General features: G+C 47.2%; 1 protein-coding gene across 1 annotated transcript in view; it reads right to left on the reverse strand.

Annotated features, from left to right (window-relative positions):
* The window catches only part of oca2 (oculocutaneous albinism II), a 187,140-nt gene that overhangs the window by 17,809 nt on the left and 153,700 nt on the right, over window positions 1–15,631 (reverse strand). The window contains exons 22-23 of the mRNA XM_041838659.2: window positions 10,254–10,347; window positions 312–405 (exon numbers count right to left, since the gene is read on the reverse strand). Of these exons, the coding sequence (XP_041694593.1) occupies window positions 312–405; window positions 10,254–10,347 (188 nt within the window). The remainder of the gene's footprint in view (window positions 1–311; window positions 406–10,253; window positions 10,348–15,631) is intronic.

Consider the following 15,631-nt stretch of genomic DNA (forward strand, 5'->3'; position numbering starts at 1 on the left):
TAGAAATACATGGCTCTGATCTGGGATGGAAATGGAATGGAAGGGGAATGTGACACACCAGGGTCAGAAAATCCCAGAGACAATCTTCTATCAATTATATCAACTTGACAATCTACATCTAGAGACATTTCTAGGGGGCTGGAAAGCCTTGGTAGAGCATGGCTGGCGGATGGTCCAGCGAGGGGCTATGCCACCTGTCCTTCATTTTTTTTTTCAGCTTCAGAGACCTGCCCACTTTTAACTTAAAATGTAGTTTTTGTGTTTTAATATGATCACAGAGGCTACTGTGTGTTTTAAAGAGGAGCACCAACCTGAAGAAATCCATGAAGGAGAAGCCGTAGCCATGTTGTTCAGCGATCCCCGCACACACCACATTGGCCGACGCACCAATCAACGTTCCGTTTCCTACAGACACAACAAAGAGATATCAGTGAAATGATCAATACACGGATATAATATGTATATATATATATATTGTGACGTCACGAGAGGCTACACAGCTTTCAGCGGGATTGCTCAAGTAGTGCAAGGAGACCAGGTTCAACCAAAACAAGGATTTTATTAAAGGTCTTGGGAAACTAACGAAAGTATAACACAATTCTGTTCTCTGGTGGCTCTTTAAGGGTTAACAGTTCAGGGATGTCTCTTCCACATCCAAAATCATAACTCTCCCTCGCTCAAATAACTTTTCCCCAGTCTTACTGTATTCCACGTTGCAGCTAGTGGCCAACCCAGCAAAACGTCCTTCCAAATGTCCCACACGTATTTCCACAGGTGCATATATCCAAAGGTGAGTATTTCCCAAAGGTAAGTATCTCCAAATCCTTATATTCCTCATGGAAGTGGACATGCAGCACTCTTGTCCTCCAGAGAGCCCAGGTTGGAGACCGTGTCTCTTCCCTTCAACAAACCTTCAGCTCATCAGCTCCTGATTGGTTTCAGCTGCGTGGGAAGATTGGCCATAGAGGGTTGGAGTTCCCGACCATACCAGCAGATGGAGCCATAGCTGTCTGGGTTTGCAGCCATCTCAGGGGGATGTAACGTCCCTCCAGGACACAGCCTCTCGTGACATCACACATCCCCCTCCTCGGGACCGACGTCCTCGTCGGGGTAAAGGCAGCGAAGAAGGCATCACGCCGGGAGAGGGCGTCCGCATTGCCGTGGTGCTTGCCAGACTGCTCTCTCTTCAACTCCTCCAACTCTAGGACCAGGGACTCAGCCTCCTGTTGTCTCTCCTTGAGTTTCTTACTGAACGCATCAGCCTTGGTTTTAGCAGAGTTTAGCTTCTGTTGAGCAGCTTTCAGTTCCTTCTCTCTCTCTGCCTCCGCATTCTTCATCTTGTTCTCCAACACCTTGTACTTCTCCTCTGCCTTCTTCTGGACCTCCTTACTACTGCGCAGGGTCTCCTCACACTCCTCGATGGTCCTGCGCAGCCTCTCCAGCTCCTCCTGTTGCTTAGGGAAGGAGCTCTGTTGGAGTTTAGCCTGGAGGATATCTAACTCTTCTGTCTTCATGTCTAACTGTTGCTTTAACAAACGATACCTCTCAGCGGTCCCCTTCAGACCAGACAGTTCTTTGTCCAGATTCTGTAGCTCCGTCTCTGTGTCGGTCTGGGCACCTGCCACCCCTATCAGAGCCCGGGCGGGAGTGAGTAACTCGGAGGATTGCACCGGAGCCTTCCCAGGATGAGTCTTGCCTCTCCGTTTCCGAGGTACTCGGGTTATCCTCTCCTGAGACTCTCTCCAGAGTGGGTAAAAGGCTGGGCAGTCTCGTCCAATTAGGACAGGGACGGGAGGGAATCAACCACCCCGCCGTCGTGTGTATGGTTCCCCCGTGTGCTGGTCATTGTAAGTTCAGTAATGGGGTATTCTCTGGTGTCCCCATGGACACAGGAAACTGGGAGGACTTTCCCGGGGTCAGACACGTTGGGCCCACCAAATCCTTACGCACCAGGGTGGCCCGGCTACCAGAATCCAGTAAGGCCTCCACATCATGGTGATTCACAGTTACCGGGCAGGTGGGGGTCGATCTGGGCCGCCATCTACGACTCCCAAGAGCGAGGCAAAACGATGTGTGGGTGCTGAGCTGGAGGACTCCGCAGTGGGCATAGGTTCATCGGCTGGTTTCCCACACTGCCAGGAGATATGTCCCATCTCCCCACACCGGTAACACTGTCGAGTTTCCCCATCCTGGTGTACTCTTCTTGGACCCGCCTGGTTTCTGGCTCCCCCTGGAGCCGGGATACGTCCTGACGCGGCGGGGTTCGAGACCTTGGGGTCCTTTCGGGAAGCATTCAGCATCTCCGCTGTGGCCTGGTACTTTTCCACAGCTTCCACGGTCAGATCAGCCGTGGTCAAGGCCTGTTGACTGATGAACCGTTTTGCCTCATAAGGCAGGGCGCGTAGGTAACGATCCACCACAACGGCCTCCACCACCGCCGCTGCTGTATTCCTCTGCGGATCCAGCCATTTCCTTGCGATTCGGACAAGTTCATGCATCTGCGCCCGAGGAGGTTGGTCTGGTTGGAAGGTCCAGCTGTGAAAGCGCTGGGCCATACCAAACTTTGTGAGTCCATATCTGCTGAGGATCTCAGACTTCAGGGCATCATAGTCAGTAACCTGGTCAGGGCCCAGGTCCCGGACAGCATTCAGCGCTTCCCGGTTAGAAAGGGGGCTAACAGACCAACCCACTGTTGCTTGGGCCAGGCTTCCCTAGTGGCCGTGGCCTCAAATGCATGCAGGTATGCCTCAATGTCATCGGTAGCTCCCATCTTAGATATAAAGTCACTTGCCTTTATTGGGCGGGTATTTTGGACCACCCTCTGTCTCTGCAACTGCAATTCCTCTGCCTTCAGAAGGTTGGCTTTCTTTTGCTCCTCCAAGAGAGCCACGTTTGCTTGCATCTGGGCTTGCTGGCCAGCAACAAGGGCTTTCAATATGTCCTCCATTTCAGTCGGCGGGGAGCCTACGGCCAACTTGGAAAACTGGGTGATCAAACCTTCGGTATCCTCCTCTGACATGCACTATTAACGCTTGAGCGTGCCTGTATTCTCCACCATCTGTGACGTCACGAGAGGCTACACAGCTTTCAGCGGGATTGCTCAAGTAGTGCAAGGAGACCAGGTTCAACCAAAACAAGGATTTTATTAAAGGTCTTGGGAAACTAACGAAAGTATAACACAATTCTGTTCTCTGGTGGCTCTTTAAGGGTTAACAGTTCAGGGATGTCTCTTCCACATCCAAAATCATAACTCTCCCTCGCTCAAATAACTTTTCCCCAGTCTTACTGTATTCCACGTTGCAGCTAGTGGCCAACCCAGCAAAACGTCCTTCCAAATGTCCCACACGTATTTCCACAGGTGCATATATCCAAAGGTGAGTATTTCCCAAAGGTAAGTATCTCCAAATCCTTATATTCCTCATGGAAGTGGACATGCAGCACTCTTGTCCTCCAGAGAGCCCAGGTTGGAGACCGTGTCTCTTCCCTTCAACAAACCTTCAGCTCATCAGCTCCTGATTGGTTTCAGCTGCGTGGGAAGATTGGCCATAGAGGGTTGGAGTTCCCGACCATACCAGCAGATGGAGCCATAGCTGTCTGGGTTTGCAGCCATCTCAGGGGGATGTAACGTCCCTCCAGGACACAGCCTCTCGTGACATCACAATATATATATATAATATACAAACGGGCGTATTGTTTATTCTACTGCGAAAAACAATCTTGTTTTCTGTTCCACTGGTTAACACATATGACCACACAATTTAAAACAGTTATGTGCTCATGTCACCTCACAAGTTTCAAAATTAGATTTATATACTTGTGAACTAGACAGACTCACTTCATCTGTAATCAAAAACAGCCTTGACTAATTCCACATTTGTGAACCGCAGTATTTTACACAAACAAATGTTCTGATTTATTTCAGGTAAACACTTCAGGTACATTCTGCTGTGCTGATTGTAAAGGACGAGTTTCATTTTAAAAAATCAAACGTTTTGGTAAATTGACATGAATTAAAAACACATTGTTATGACGAGTTTCTCTGGCATCAAGTAATTGTTTTGAATAGGATTTTTTCTTCTTCTAGAATTGGTGGTGCCGCAAATGGAGCCGATTTTGGGGATGAATAATCATTGTGAGAATTACAGAGAATGAAGTCTAAAGGGTAATCAAATTAAAAATACTCAGAGAACCTTGAGTGGTTTTCATCTTTTGAGAGAGTTTGTCATCTCCTTCTGGAGTAGTAACAAGGTATTAATTTCAAACAAACGATTAATGAGTTAAGGGAAGACAGTGGAATTATCGTCCCCATGCTTGTTGATGACTAAGAGTAAATGTTAACACTTTGTAAACTTTATTTTCCAGGAGAAAAGGGCTTTCATTATCTTTTACAGATGTTTCCGTGTATATGGTCTTGGGAAGAGTTGTTAGTTACATTCGGCAGTTTGATAAGCATGAAGATATTGGGATTATTCTGTACGTAAACCAGAAACACTATTTTTAGTATGACATGTTACATTTCGTATGGTATGTAATAATTTGCAAACGTACAATATGTTACGAATTTGCTAACTTATGATATGTTACGAATTCCAATTTGTTGTGGCTACCGTTAGCTAGGTGGCTAACGCTAACGTTAGCTAGGCTAGAGTTTAGGGATTAAGGTTAGGTGTTAGGTTAAAGGGTTAAGGTTAGGGTTAGGGGAAGGGTTAGCTGAAAAGGTTAAGGTTAGGTTTCGGGTTAGGGGAAGGGTTAGCTAACATGCTAAGAAGTTGCAAAGTAGCTAAAAAGTAGTAAGTACACTACCAGTCAAAAGTTTGGACACACCTACTCATTCAAGGGTTTTTCTTTATTTTTACTGTTTTCTACATTGTAGAATAATAGTGAAGACATCAAAACTATGAAATAACACATATGGAATCATGTAGTAACCAAGAAAGTGTTAAACAAATAAAAATATATTTTATATTTGAGATTCTTCAGATAGCCACCCTTTGCCTTGATGACAGCTTTGCACACTCTTGGCATTCTCTCAACCAGCTTCATGAGGTAGTCACCTGGAATGCATTTCAATTAATAGGTGTGCCTTGTTAAAAGTTAATTTGTGGAATCTATTTCCGTCTTAATGCGCTTGAGCCAATCAGTTGTGTTGTGACAAGGTAGGGGGGGCGTACAGAAAACACCAAGTACATATCATGGCAAGAACAGCTCTAATAAGCAAATATAAATGACATTCCATCATTACTTTAAGACATGAAGGTCAGTCAATACGGAAAATGTCAAGAACATTGAAAGTTTCTTCAAGTGCAGTCGCAAAAACCATCAAGCGCTATGATGAAACTGGCTCTGATGAGGACCGCCACAGGAATGGAAGACCCAGAGTTACCTCTGCTGCTGAGGATAAGTTCATTAGAGTTACCAGCCTCAGAAATTGCAGCCCAAATAAATGCTTCACAGAGTTCAAGTCACAGACACATCTCAACATCAACTGTTCAGAGGGGACTGTGTAAATCAGGCCTTCATGGTCAAATTGCTACAAAGAAACCACTACTAAAGGACACCAATAAAAATAAGAGACCTGTTTTGGCCAAGAAACACGAGCAATGGACATTTGACCGGTGGAAATGTGTCCTTTGGTCTGGAGTCCAAATTGGAGAATTATGAGACACGGTGTGAGCGAACGGATGATCTCCGCATGTGTAGTTCCCACCGTAAAGCATGGAAGAGGAGGTGTTATGGTGTGGGGGTGCTTTGCTGGTGACACTTAACCAGCATGGCTACCACAGGGAGTACAGGAGGGGGCTGAGCACGCACCCTTGTGGGGCCCCAGTGTTGAGGATCAGCGTAGTGGAGATGTTGTTTCCTACCTTCACCACCTGGGGGCAGCCTGTCAGGAAGTCCAGGATCCAGTTGCACAGGGCGGGGTTCAGACCCAGGGCCTCGAGCTTAATGATGAGCTTGGAGGGTACTATGGTGTTGAATGCTGAGCTATAGTCAATGAACAGCATTCTTACATAGGTATTCCTCTTGTCCAGATGGGATAGGGACAATGGAGGACATCTAGAAGCAAGTGGGGACAGCAGACTGGGATAGGGAGACATTGAATATGTCCGTAAACACTCCAGCCAGCTGGTCTGCGCATGCTCTGAGGACGCAGCTAGTGATGCCGTCTGGGCCGGCAGTCTTTCGAGGGTTAACACGGTTAAATGTCTTACTCACGTCGGCCACTGAGAACGAGAGCAAACAGTCCTCGGGAGCGGCCCGCGCCGATGTGTTATCCTCATTCAGACCAGCGTTGAATAGACTTTAGCATGGGTACTTCCTGTTTGAGTTTCTGCCTATAGGAAGGGAGGAGCTGGATGGAGTCGTGATCTGATTTGCCGAAGGGAGGGTGGGGGAGAGCTTTGTAGCCATCCGGAAGGGAAATTAAGACGGTCAAGAGTTTTTGAAGCACGAGCACTACAGGCAATTTGTTGATTCATTGGTTTTCCTCAGATTTGCATTGTTAAAGTCCCCAGCTACAATAAATGCGGCCTCAGGATATGCGGTTTCCAGTTTGCACAAAGTCCAGTGTAGTTCCTTGAGAGCCTTCATGGTGTCGGCTTGGGGGGAATACACACGGCTGTGATGATGACCGAAGAGAATTCTCTCGAGCAGTAATACAGGTCAGCATTTGATTGTGAGGTATTCCAGGTCGGGTGAACAAAAGGACTTGAGTTCCTGTACGTTACCACAATCAAATCAAATCACATTTTATTTGACACATGCGCCGAATAAGGTGTAGACATTACAGTGAAATGCTTACTTACAAGCCCTTAACCAACAATGCAGTTAAAAAAAAATAAAACCTAGAAAAAATAAGAAATAAAAGTAACAAATAATTAAAGAGCAGCAGTAAAATAACAATAGCGAAGCTATATACAGGGGGTACCAGTACCGAGAATCACACCATGAGTAGTTAATCATGAAACATACAGTGGGGAAAAAAAGTATTTAGTCAGCCACCAATTGTGCAATTTCTCCCACTTAAAAAGATGAGAGAGGCCTGTAATTTTCATCATAGGTACACGTCAACTATGACAGACAAATTGAGGAAAAAAAATCCAGAAAATCACATTGTAGGATTTTTTATGAATTTATTTGCAAATTATGGTGGAAAATAAGTATTTGGTCACCTACAAACAAGCAAGATTTCTGGCTCTCACAGACCTGTAACTTCTTCTTTAAGAGGCTCCTCTGTCCTCCACTCGTTACCTGTATTAATGGCACCTGTTTGAACTTGTTATCAGTATAAAAGACACCTGTCCACAACCTCAAACAGTCACACTCCAAACTCCACTATGGCCAAGACCAAAGAGCTGTCAAAGGACACCAGAAACAAAATTGTAGACCTGCAGCAGGCTGGGAAGACTGAATCTGCAATAGGTAAGCAGCTTGGTTTGAAGAAATCTACTGTGGGAGCAATTATTAGGAAATGCAAGACATACAAAACCACTGATAATCTCCCTCGATCTGGGGCTCCACGCAAGATCTCACCCCGTGGGGTCAAAATGATCACAAGAACGGTGAGCAATAATCCCAGAACCACACGGGGGGACCTATTGAATGACCTGCAGAGAGCTGGGACCAAACTAACAAAGCCTACCATCAGTAACACACTACGTCGCCAGGGACTCAAATCCTGCAGTGCCAGACGTGTCCCCCTGCTTAAGCCAGTACATGTCCAGGCCCGTCTGAAGTTTGCTAGAGTGCATTTGGATGATCCAGAAGAGGATTGGGAGAATGTCATATGGTCAGATGAAACCAAAATAGAACATTTTGGTAAAAACTCAACTCGTCGTGTTTGGAGGACAAAGAATGCTGAGTTGCATCCAAAGAACACCATACCTACTGTGAAGCATGGGGGTGGAAACATCATGCTTTGGGGCTGTTTTTCTGCAAAGGGACCAGGACGACTGATCCGTGTAAAGGAAAGAATGAATGGGGCCATGTATCGTGAGATTTTGAGTGAAAACCTCCTTCCATCAGCAAGGGCATTGAAGATGAAACGTGGCTGGGTCTTTCAGCATGACAATGATCCCAAACACACCGCCCGGGCAACGAAGGAGTGGCTTCGTAAGAAGCATTTCAAGGTCCTGGAGTGGCCTAGCCAGTCTCCAGATCTCAACCCCATAGAAAATCTTTGGAGGGAGTTGAAAGTCTGTGTTGCCCAGCGACAGCCCCATAACATTACTGCTCTAGAGGAGATCTGCATGGATGAATGGGCCAAAATACCAGCAACAGTGTGTGAAAACCTTGTGAAGAATTATTGAAAACGTTTGACCTGTGTCATTGCCAACAAAGGGTATATAACAAAGTATTGAGAAACTTTTGTTATTGACCAAATATTTATTTTCCACCATAATTTGTAAATAAATTCATTAAAAATCCTACAATGTGATTTTCTGGATTTTTTTTCCTCATTTTGTCTGTCATAGTTGACGTGTACCTGTGATGAAAATTACAGGCCTCTCTCATCTTTTTAAGTGGGAGAACTTGCACAATTGGTGGCTGACTAAATACTTTTTTCCCCCACTGTATACCACCGCCTTTCTTCTTCCTGGAGAGTTCATTATTCTTGTCTGCGCGATGTACTGAGAACCCAGCTGGCTGTATGGACGGGGACAGTATATCCGGAGAGAGACATGATTCCGTGAAACAGAGTATGTTACAGTCCCTGATGTGTCTCTGGAAGGAGATCCTCGCCCTGAGCTCGTCTACTTTATTGTCCAGAGACTGAACATTAGCGAGTAATATACTCGGAAGAGGTGGATGGTGAGCACGCCTCCAGAGTCGGACTAGAAGTCCACTATCTCTTCTCCGCAGGCAGCGTCTTGGAGCGTCTTGGAGCAGCCTCTGGGATAAGTTCAATCGCCTTGTGGGGTACGAACAAAGGATCCAATTCAGGAGAGTAGTATTTCTGGTCGAAATGCTGGTGAGTTACCGTCGCTCTGATATTATTATTATTTCCGTCTGTATGTAATAACACAAAGAAATGTTCTGGGCTAATAATGTGAGAAATAACACCATTAAAAAAAAATTATACTGGGAAGTTGTTTAGGAGCTAGAAACAGAGCGACCATAAATGCTGGCCCTTGGGCTCAGAGTCCCATCTCTTCTGCCGTTATCAAAATGTCTCTGATCTTACCAGTGGAACATTAATATCAATTATATCTAGTTTTAAAGCCCTTTTGCCTATCTGATCTACACTTTCATTCCTTTCAACACCCTAATGGACCCAGCAGAATCTCACTACTACACCCAGTCTCTCGATTCTCCATAATAACATTAATACCTCCAATAGTAGGTCACTCCTATTAGATTTACCAGATGATAAACTATTCAATACAGACAGGGAATCTGAGCATACTATAATTCTGACAGGTTGAGCGTCCTCCACCCACTGGAGGGCAACTACTATCGCCAACAGTTCAACTGTTAGTCTTCTACATGCACCACATGACCCAAAGTATGTGGACACCTGCTTGTCCAACATCTCATTCCAAAGTCATGGGCATTAACATGGTTTTGGTCCCCCCTTTGCTGATATGAAAGCCTCCACTCTTCTGGGAAGGCTTTCCACTAGATATTGGAACATTGCTGCGGGGACTTGCTTCCATTCAGCGACAAGAGCATTTGTGAGGTCGGGCACTGATGTTGGGCGATTAGGCCTGGCTCGCAGTCGGCATTCGAATTCATCCCAAAGGTGTGCGATGGGGTTGAGGTCAAGGTTCTGTGCATGCCAGTCAGGTTCTTCCACACCGATCTCCACAAACCATTTCTGTATGGACCTCGCTTTTTGCACAGGGGCATTGTCATGCTGAAACAGGGAAGGGCCTTCCCCAAACTGTTGCCACAAAGTTGGAAGGACAGAATCATCTAGAATGTCATTGTATGCTGTAGCGTTAATATTTCACTTCACTGGAACTAAGGGTCCTAGCCTTCAGCACTCACCGCTTGTGTAGCCTACCACTTCACGGCTGAGCCATTGTTGCTCCTAGACGTTTCCACTTCACAATAACAGCACTTACAGTTGACCGGGGCAGCTCTAGCAGGGCAGAAATTTAACAAACTGACTTGTTGGAAAGGTTGTATCCTATGACGGTCGGTCGGTCGGTCGGTCTGTCTGTCTGTCTGTTTGTCTGTTGGTCTGTCTGTTGGTCTGTCTGTCTGTCGGTCCGTCTGTCTGTCCATCTGTCTGTCTGTCTGTAACTCACCTCCCAGACAGGCTCCCATGGCCAGTGCAAAGATGAGGGGTTTGATAGGCAGGTTGACGTCTGCATCTTGACTCAGGTTGATGAGGACAGGGATCTGGAGAAAGACACACAGGAAAGTCAGGAAGTATAGAAACAACCAATCATACAGGAGGTGGCTGGTCACATGATCTGGAGAAAGACACACAGGGAAGTCAGGAAGTATAGAAACAACCAATCATACAGGAGGTGGCTGGTCACATGATCTGGAGAAAGACACACAGGGAAGTCAGGAAGTATAGAAACAACCAATCATACAGGAGGTGGCTGGTCACATGATCTGGAGAAAGACACACAGGGAAGTCAGGAAGTATAGAAACAACCAATCATACAGGAGGTGGCTGGTCACATGATCTGGAGAAAGACACACAGGGACTGGTCATGGGATTTGTGTTGAATGTATTTTCAACCCTGTTTTTGTGTTTCTTGGCGGCCACCCACAGAACATTGTGCAGTCAAGAGGCATGGTGGATCCTTGTTGCTGAAATGCTTGGTGAGAGCACATGGCAAATGGAGTTTGTGCTGTAATTGACTATGTCTTAGAAATGAAGATGGACACTTTCCTGCTGGGCTGCGTTTTCCTGGGTACCAGTTAACATTTCACTCCTTCCTGTCATTTACCAAAGACTGACCTTTTTTTTCAACTTCAAATATGATCATTCTATTATTAATGAACTCGCGGAGATCAGAGTAGTTGATCCTGAGCCGATAACCTTCATAGCTATCCTCCAATCACAAAGGTTATGCAAATATTGATGGTAAGTGGCAGAGGGTTCTGTAAATATTGTACCTTTTTTTTGTCAATTTTTTGTAACATTTTGTACATTATTTTTGGGGGGTTGACTGCTCTAGGAGTTGATCACTTACAGTGCCTTCGGAAGTATTCAGACCCCTTGACTTTTTCCACATTTTGTTACGTTACAGCCTTATTCTAAAATGTATTAATTAGTTTTTTTTCCACCTCATCAATCTACACACAATACCCCATAATGACTAAGCAAAAACAGGTTATCAATTTTTGCTAATTTATTAAAAATAAAAATTTGAAATTTATTCAGTATTCAGACCCTTTACTCAGTACTTTGTTGAAGCACCTTTGGCAGTGATTACAGCCTCGAGTCTTCTTGGGTATGACGCTCCAAGCTTGGCACACCTGTATTTGGGGAGTTTCTCCCATTCTTCTCTGCAGATCCTCTCAAGCTCTGTCGGGTTGGATGGGGAGCGTTGCTGCACAGCTATTTTCAGGTCTCTCCAGAGATTTTAGATGGGGTTCAAGTCCTGGCTCTGGCTGGGCCACTCAAGGACATTCTGAGACTTGTCCCAAAGCCACTCCTGTGTTGTCTTGGCTATGTGCTTAGGGTCGTTGTCCTGTTGGAAGGTGAACCTTGGCCCCAGTCTGAGGTCCTGAGCGCTCTGGAGCAGGTTTTCATCAAGGATCTCTCCGTACTTTGCTCCGTTCATCTTTCCCTCGATCCTGACTAGTCTCCCAGTCCCTGCCGCTGAAAAACATCCCCACAGCATGATGCTGCCATCACCATGCTTCACCGTAGGGATTGTGCCAGGTTTCCTCCATATGTGACGCTTGGCATTCAGGCCAAAGAGTTCAATCTTGTTTCTCATGGTCTGAGAGTCCTTTAGGTGCCTTTCGGCAAATTCTACGCGGGCTGTCATGTGCCTTTTACTGAGGAGTTGCTTCCGTGTGGCCACTACCATAAAGGCCTGATTGGTGGAGTGCTGCAGAGATGGTTGTCCTTCTGAAAGGTTCTCCCATCTCCACAGACGAACTCTAGACCTCTGTCAGAGTGACCATCGGGTTCTTGGTCACCTCCTTGACCAAGGCCCTTCTCCCCCGATTGCTCAGTTTGGCCAGGTGGCCAGCTCTAGAAAGAGTGTAGGTGGTTCCAAACTTCTTCCATTTAAGAATGATGGAGGACACTGTGTTCTTGGGGACCTTCAATGCTGCAGAATTGTTTTGGTACCCTTCCCCAGATCTGTGTCTCGACACAATCCTGTCTCAGAGCTCCACAGACAATTCCTTCGACCTCATGGCTTGGTTTTTTTTCTGACATGCACTGTAAACTACGGGACCTTATATAGACAGGTGTGTGCCTTTCCAAATCATGTCTTATCAATTGAATTTACCACAGGTGGACTCCAATCAAGTTGTAGAAACATCACAAGGATGATCAATGGAAACAGGATGCACCTGAGCTCAATTTCGAGTCTCATAGCAAAGGGTCTGAAAATCATTTTTATTAAATTTTCGCTTTGTCATTATGCCGTATTGTGTGAAGATTGCTGAGAAAAAATTAATATTTAATCCATTTTAGAACAAGGCTGGGGGTCTGAATAATTTCCGAAGGCACATTCTTGCAGAATTTTTATGAAAAGTCTATCTTTTCGGCTTATAGCTAGCTAGCTAGCTGGCTGTTTGGATTCAAATAATGCAGCTTTGTTTCATCTGTCGAGAAGAATTACCTAGAGATCTAGAGATGGCAGAAGATGATCAGGAACTGTTCTTAACCACTGCCAAGATGTCTTTTAGTGAGCTTTTCAGCGGCCGTGACATCACCCAGGTGGGTGCTACATGTTGGGCAGTGGAGGACCAGAACCTACGGAGGAGCGGGACCTATGGAACTGACCATCAGCGAAGCAGATGTGGTGCACTGACGAAGCACTCGAGGCCCGTTTGTCAGACTGTCTTTGTTTTTCTCTGGCTATACCACTGAGATGCCCCCTCCTTCCACTAAAGCCACACTGCCTTTCTAATCCAAACTGTCTCAACTGCCAGCCTTTCTTCAGAAGAGAGAGACATTCAATCTCTGTCTCTACCATCATTTGCTTTTTGTTTAGATTTTTATGCGCTTTGAGATTATTTTCTGTAATGAAAGGCACTATACAAGTTAAATTAATTATTATAATAATTATAATGATTATGATTACTATATATTGGAACTAGACATTGGAACTCTTGACACCTTGATAAGCTAATTTCCTGATGACGGCTCACCACTCATCGTACAGGGCAACTTCAACCTCCCGACGTCTGCGTTTTGATTCATTTCTTTCTAACTCTCTCGTTCCCCACCTTGCCTCTTTTGACCCTTTCCCCATCACCTCCAACTCACAAGGCAGGCAATATGCTTGACCTCACCCTTTCCCAATCACCTCCAACTCACAAGGCAGGCAATATGCTTGACCTCATCTTTACTAGAGGTTGTTCTCCTACTAATCTCACTGCAACTCCTCTCCAGGTCTCTGATCACTACTTTGTTTCCTTGTCTCTCCATCTTTCCTCCAACCCTACCCACTCAGCCCCTACCCAGATGGTCATGCGTCGTCGCAATCTTCACTCTCTCTCTCCCACCACTCTCTCCTCTTCTATCCTATCATCTCTCTCTTCTGGAAACTCTTTTAATCCTCCACCCCCTCCCCTTCTGCAGACGACTTTGTCAACCACTTTGAAAAGAAAGTTTATGACATCTGCTTCTCATTCACTCATCCTATTGAGTCCACTGGTCCCACTCACACAGAACTACCCTACAGCTTGACCTCTTTCCCCCCTCTCTCTGAAGATGAAATCCTGTGACTAGTGAGGTCTGCCCACCTGACAACCTGCCTACTCGACCCCATCCTCCAGATCATCTCCCCTCCTCCAGACCATCTCCCCTCCTTCCTCCTCCAGACCATCTCCCCTCCTTCCTCCTCCAGACCATCTCCCCTCCTCCAGAACATCTCCCCTCCTTCCTCCTCCAGACCATCTCCCCTCCTCCAGACCATCTCCCCTCCTTCCTCCTCCAGACCATCTCCCCTCCTTCCTCCTCCAGACCATCTCCGCTCCTCCAGACCATCTCCCCTCCTTCCTCCTCCAGACCATCTCCCCTCCTCCCTCCTCCAGACCATTTCAGACCATCTCCCCTCCTTCCTCCTCCAGACCATCTCCCCTCCTTCCTCCTCCAGACCATCTCCGCTCCTCCAGACCATCTCCCCTCCTTCCTCCTCCAGACCATCTCCCCTCCTTCCTCCTCCAGACCATCTCCCCTCCTCCCTCCTCCAGACCATCTCCCCTCCTCCAGACCATCTCCCCTCCTCCAGACCATCTCCCCTCCTCCAGACCATCTCCCCTCCTCCAGACCATCTCTGAAGACCTTCTCACTTCCCTCATCAACTCCTCCTTGACCACTGGCTGCGTCCCCTCTGGCTTCAAAATGGTCCGAGTCGCTCCCCTTCTCAAGAAAACCAACCCTCGACTCATCTGACGTCAAAAACTACAGACTGGTATCCCTTCTTTCTTTTCTTTCCAAAACACTTGAGCGTGCCGTCTCTGATCAACTCTCTCGTTATGTCTCTCAGAACAATCTTCTTGACCCTAACCAGTCAGGCTTCAAGACGGGTCACTCAACTGAGACTGCTCTTTTCTGTGTCACGGAGGCTCTCTGCTCTGCTAAAGCTGACTCTCTCTCTCCTCTGTTCTCATCCTCCTAGATCTATCCGATCTGCCTTCGACATCGTGAACCATCAGATCCTCCTCTCCACCCTCTCAGGGCTGATCCTCCTCTCCACCCTCTCAGGGCTGATCCTCCTCTCCACCCTCTCAGGGCTGATCCTCCTCTCCACCCTCTCAGGGCTGATCCTCCTCTCCACCCTCTCAGGGCTGATCCTCCTCTCCACCCTCTCAGGGCTGATCCTCCTCTCCACCCTCTCAGGGCTGATCCTCCTCTCCACCCTCTCAGGGGCTGATCCTCCTATCCACCCTCTCAGGGCTGATCCTCCTCTCCACCCTCTCAGGGCTGATCCTCCTCTCCACCCTCTCAGGGCTGATCCTCCTCTCCACCCTCTCAGGGCTGATCCTCCTCTCCACCCTCTCAGGGCTGATCCTCCTCTCCACCCTCTCAGGGCTGATCCTCCTCTCCACCCTCTCAGGGCTGATCCTCCTCTCCACCCTCTCAGGGCTGATCCTCCTCTCCACCCTCTCAGGGCTGATCCTCCTATCCACCCTCTCAGGGCTGATCCTCCTCTCCACCCTCTCAGGGCTGATCCTCCCTCTCCACCCTCTCAGGGCTGATCCTCCTCTCCACCCTCTCAGGGCTGATCCTCCTCTCCACCCTCTCAGGGCTGATCCTCCTCTCCACCCTCTCAGGGCTGATCCTCCTCTCCACCCTCTCAGGGCTGATCCTCCTCTCCACCCTCTCAGGGCTGATCCTCCTCTCCACCCTCTCAGGGCTGATCCTCCTCTCCACCCTCTCAGGGCTGATCCTCCTCTCCACCCTCTCAGGGCTGGGCGTCTCAGGCTCTGAACACTCTTGCTTTGCATCCTACCTGGCAGGCCGCTCCTACCAGGT

This window comes from Coregonus clupeaformis, chromosome 20 (genome assembly GCF_020615455.1).
Source record: "Coregonus clupeaformis isolate EN_2021a chromosome 20, ASM2061545v1, whole genome shotgun sequence".
Classification (NCBI taxonomy): domain Eukaryota; kingdom Metazoa; phylum Chordata; class Actinopteri; order Salmoniformes; family Salmonidae; genus Coregonus; species Coregonus clupeaformis.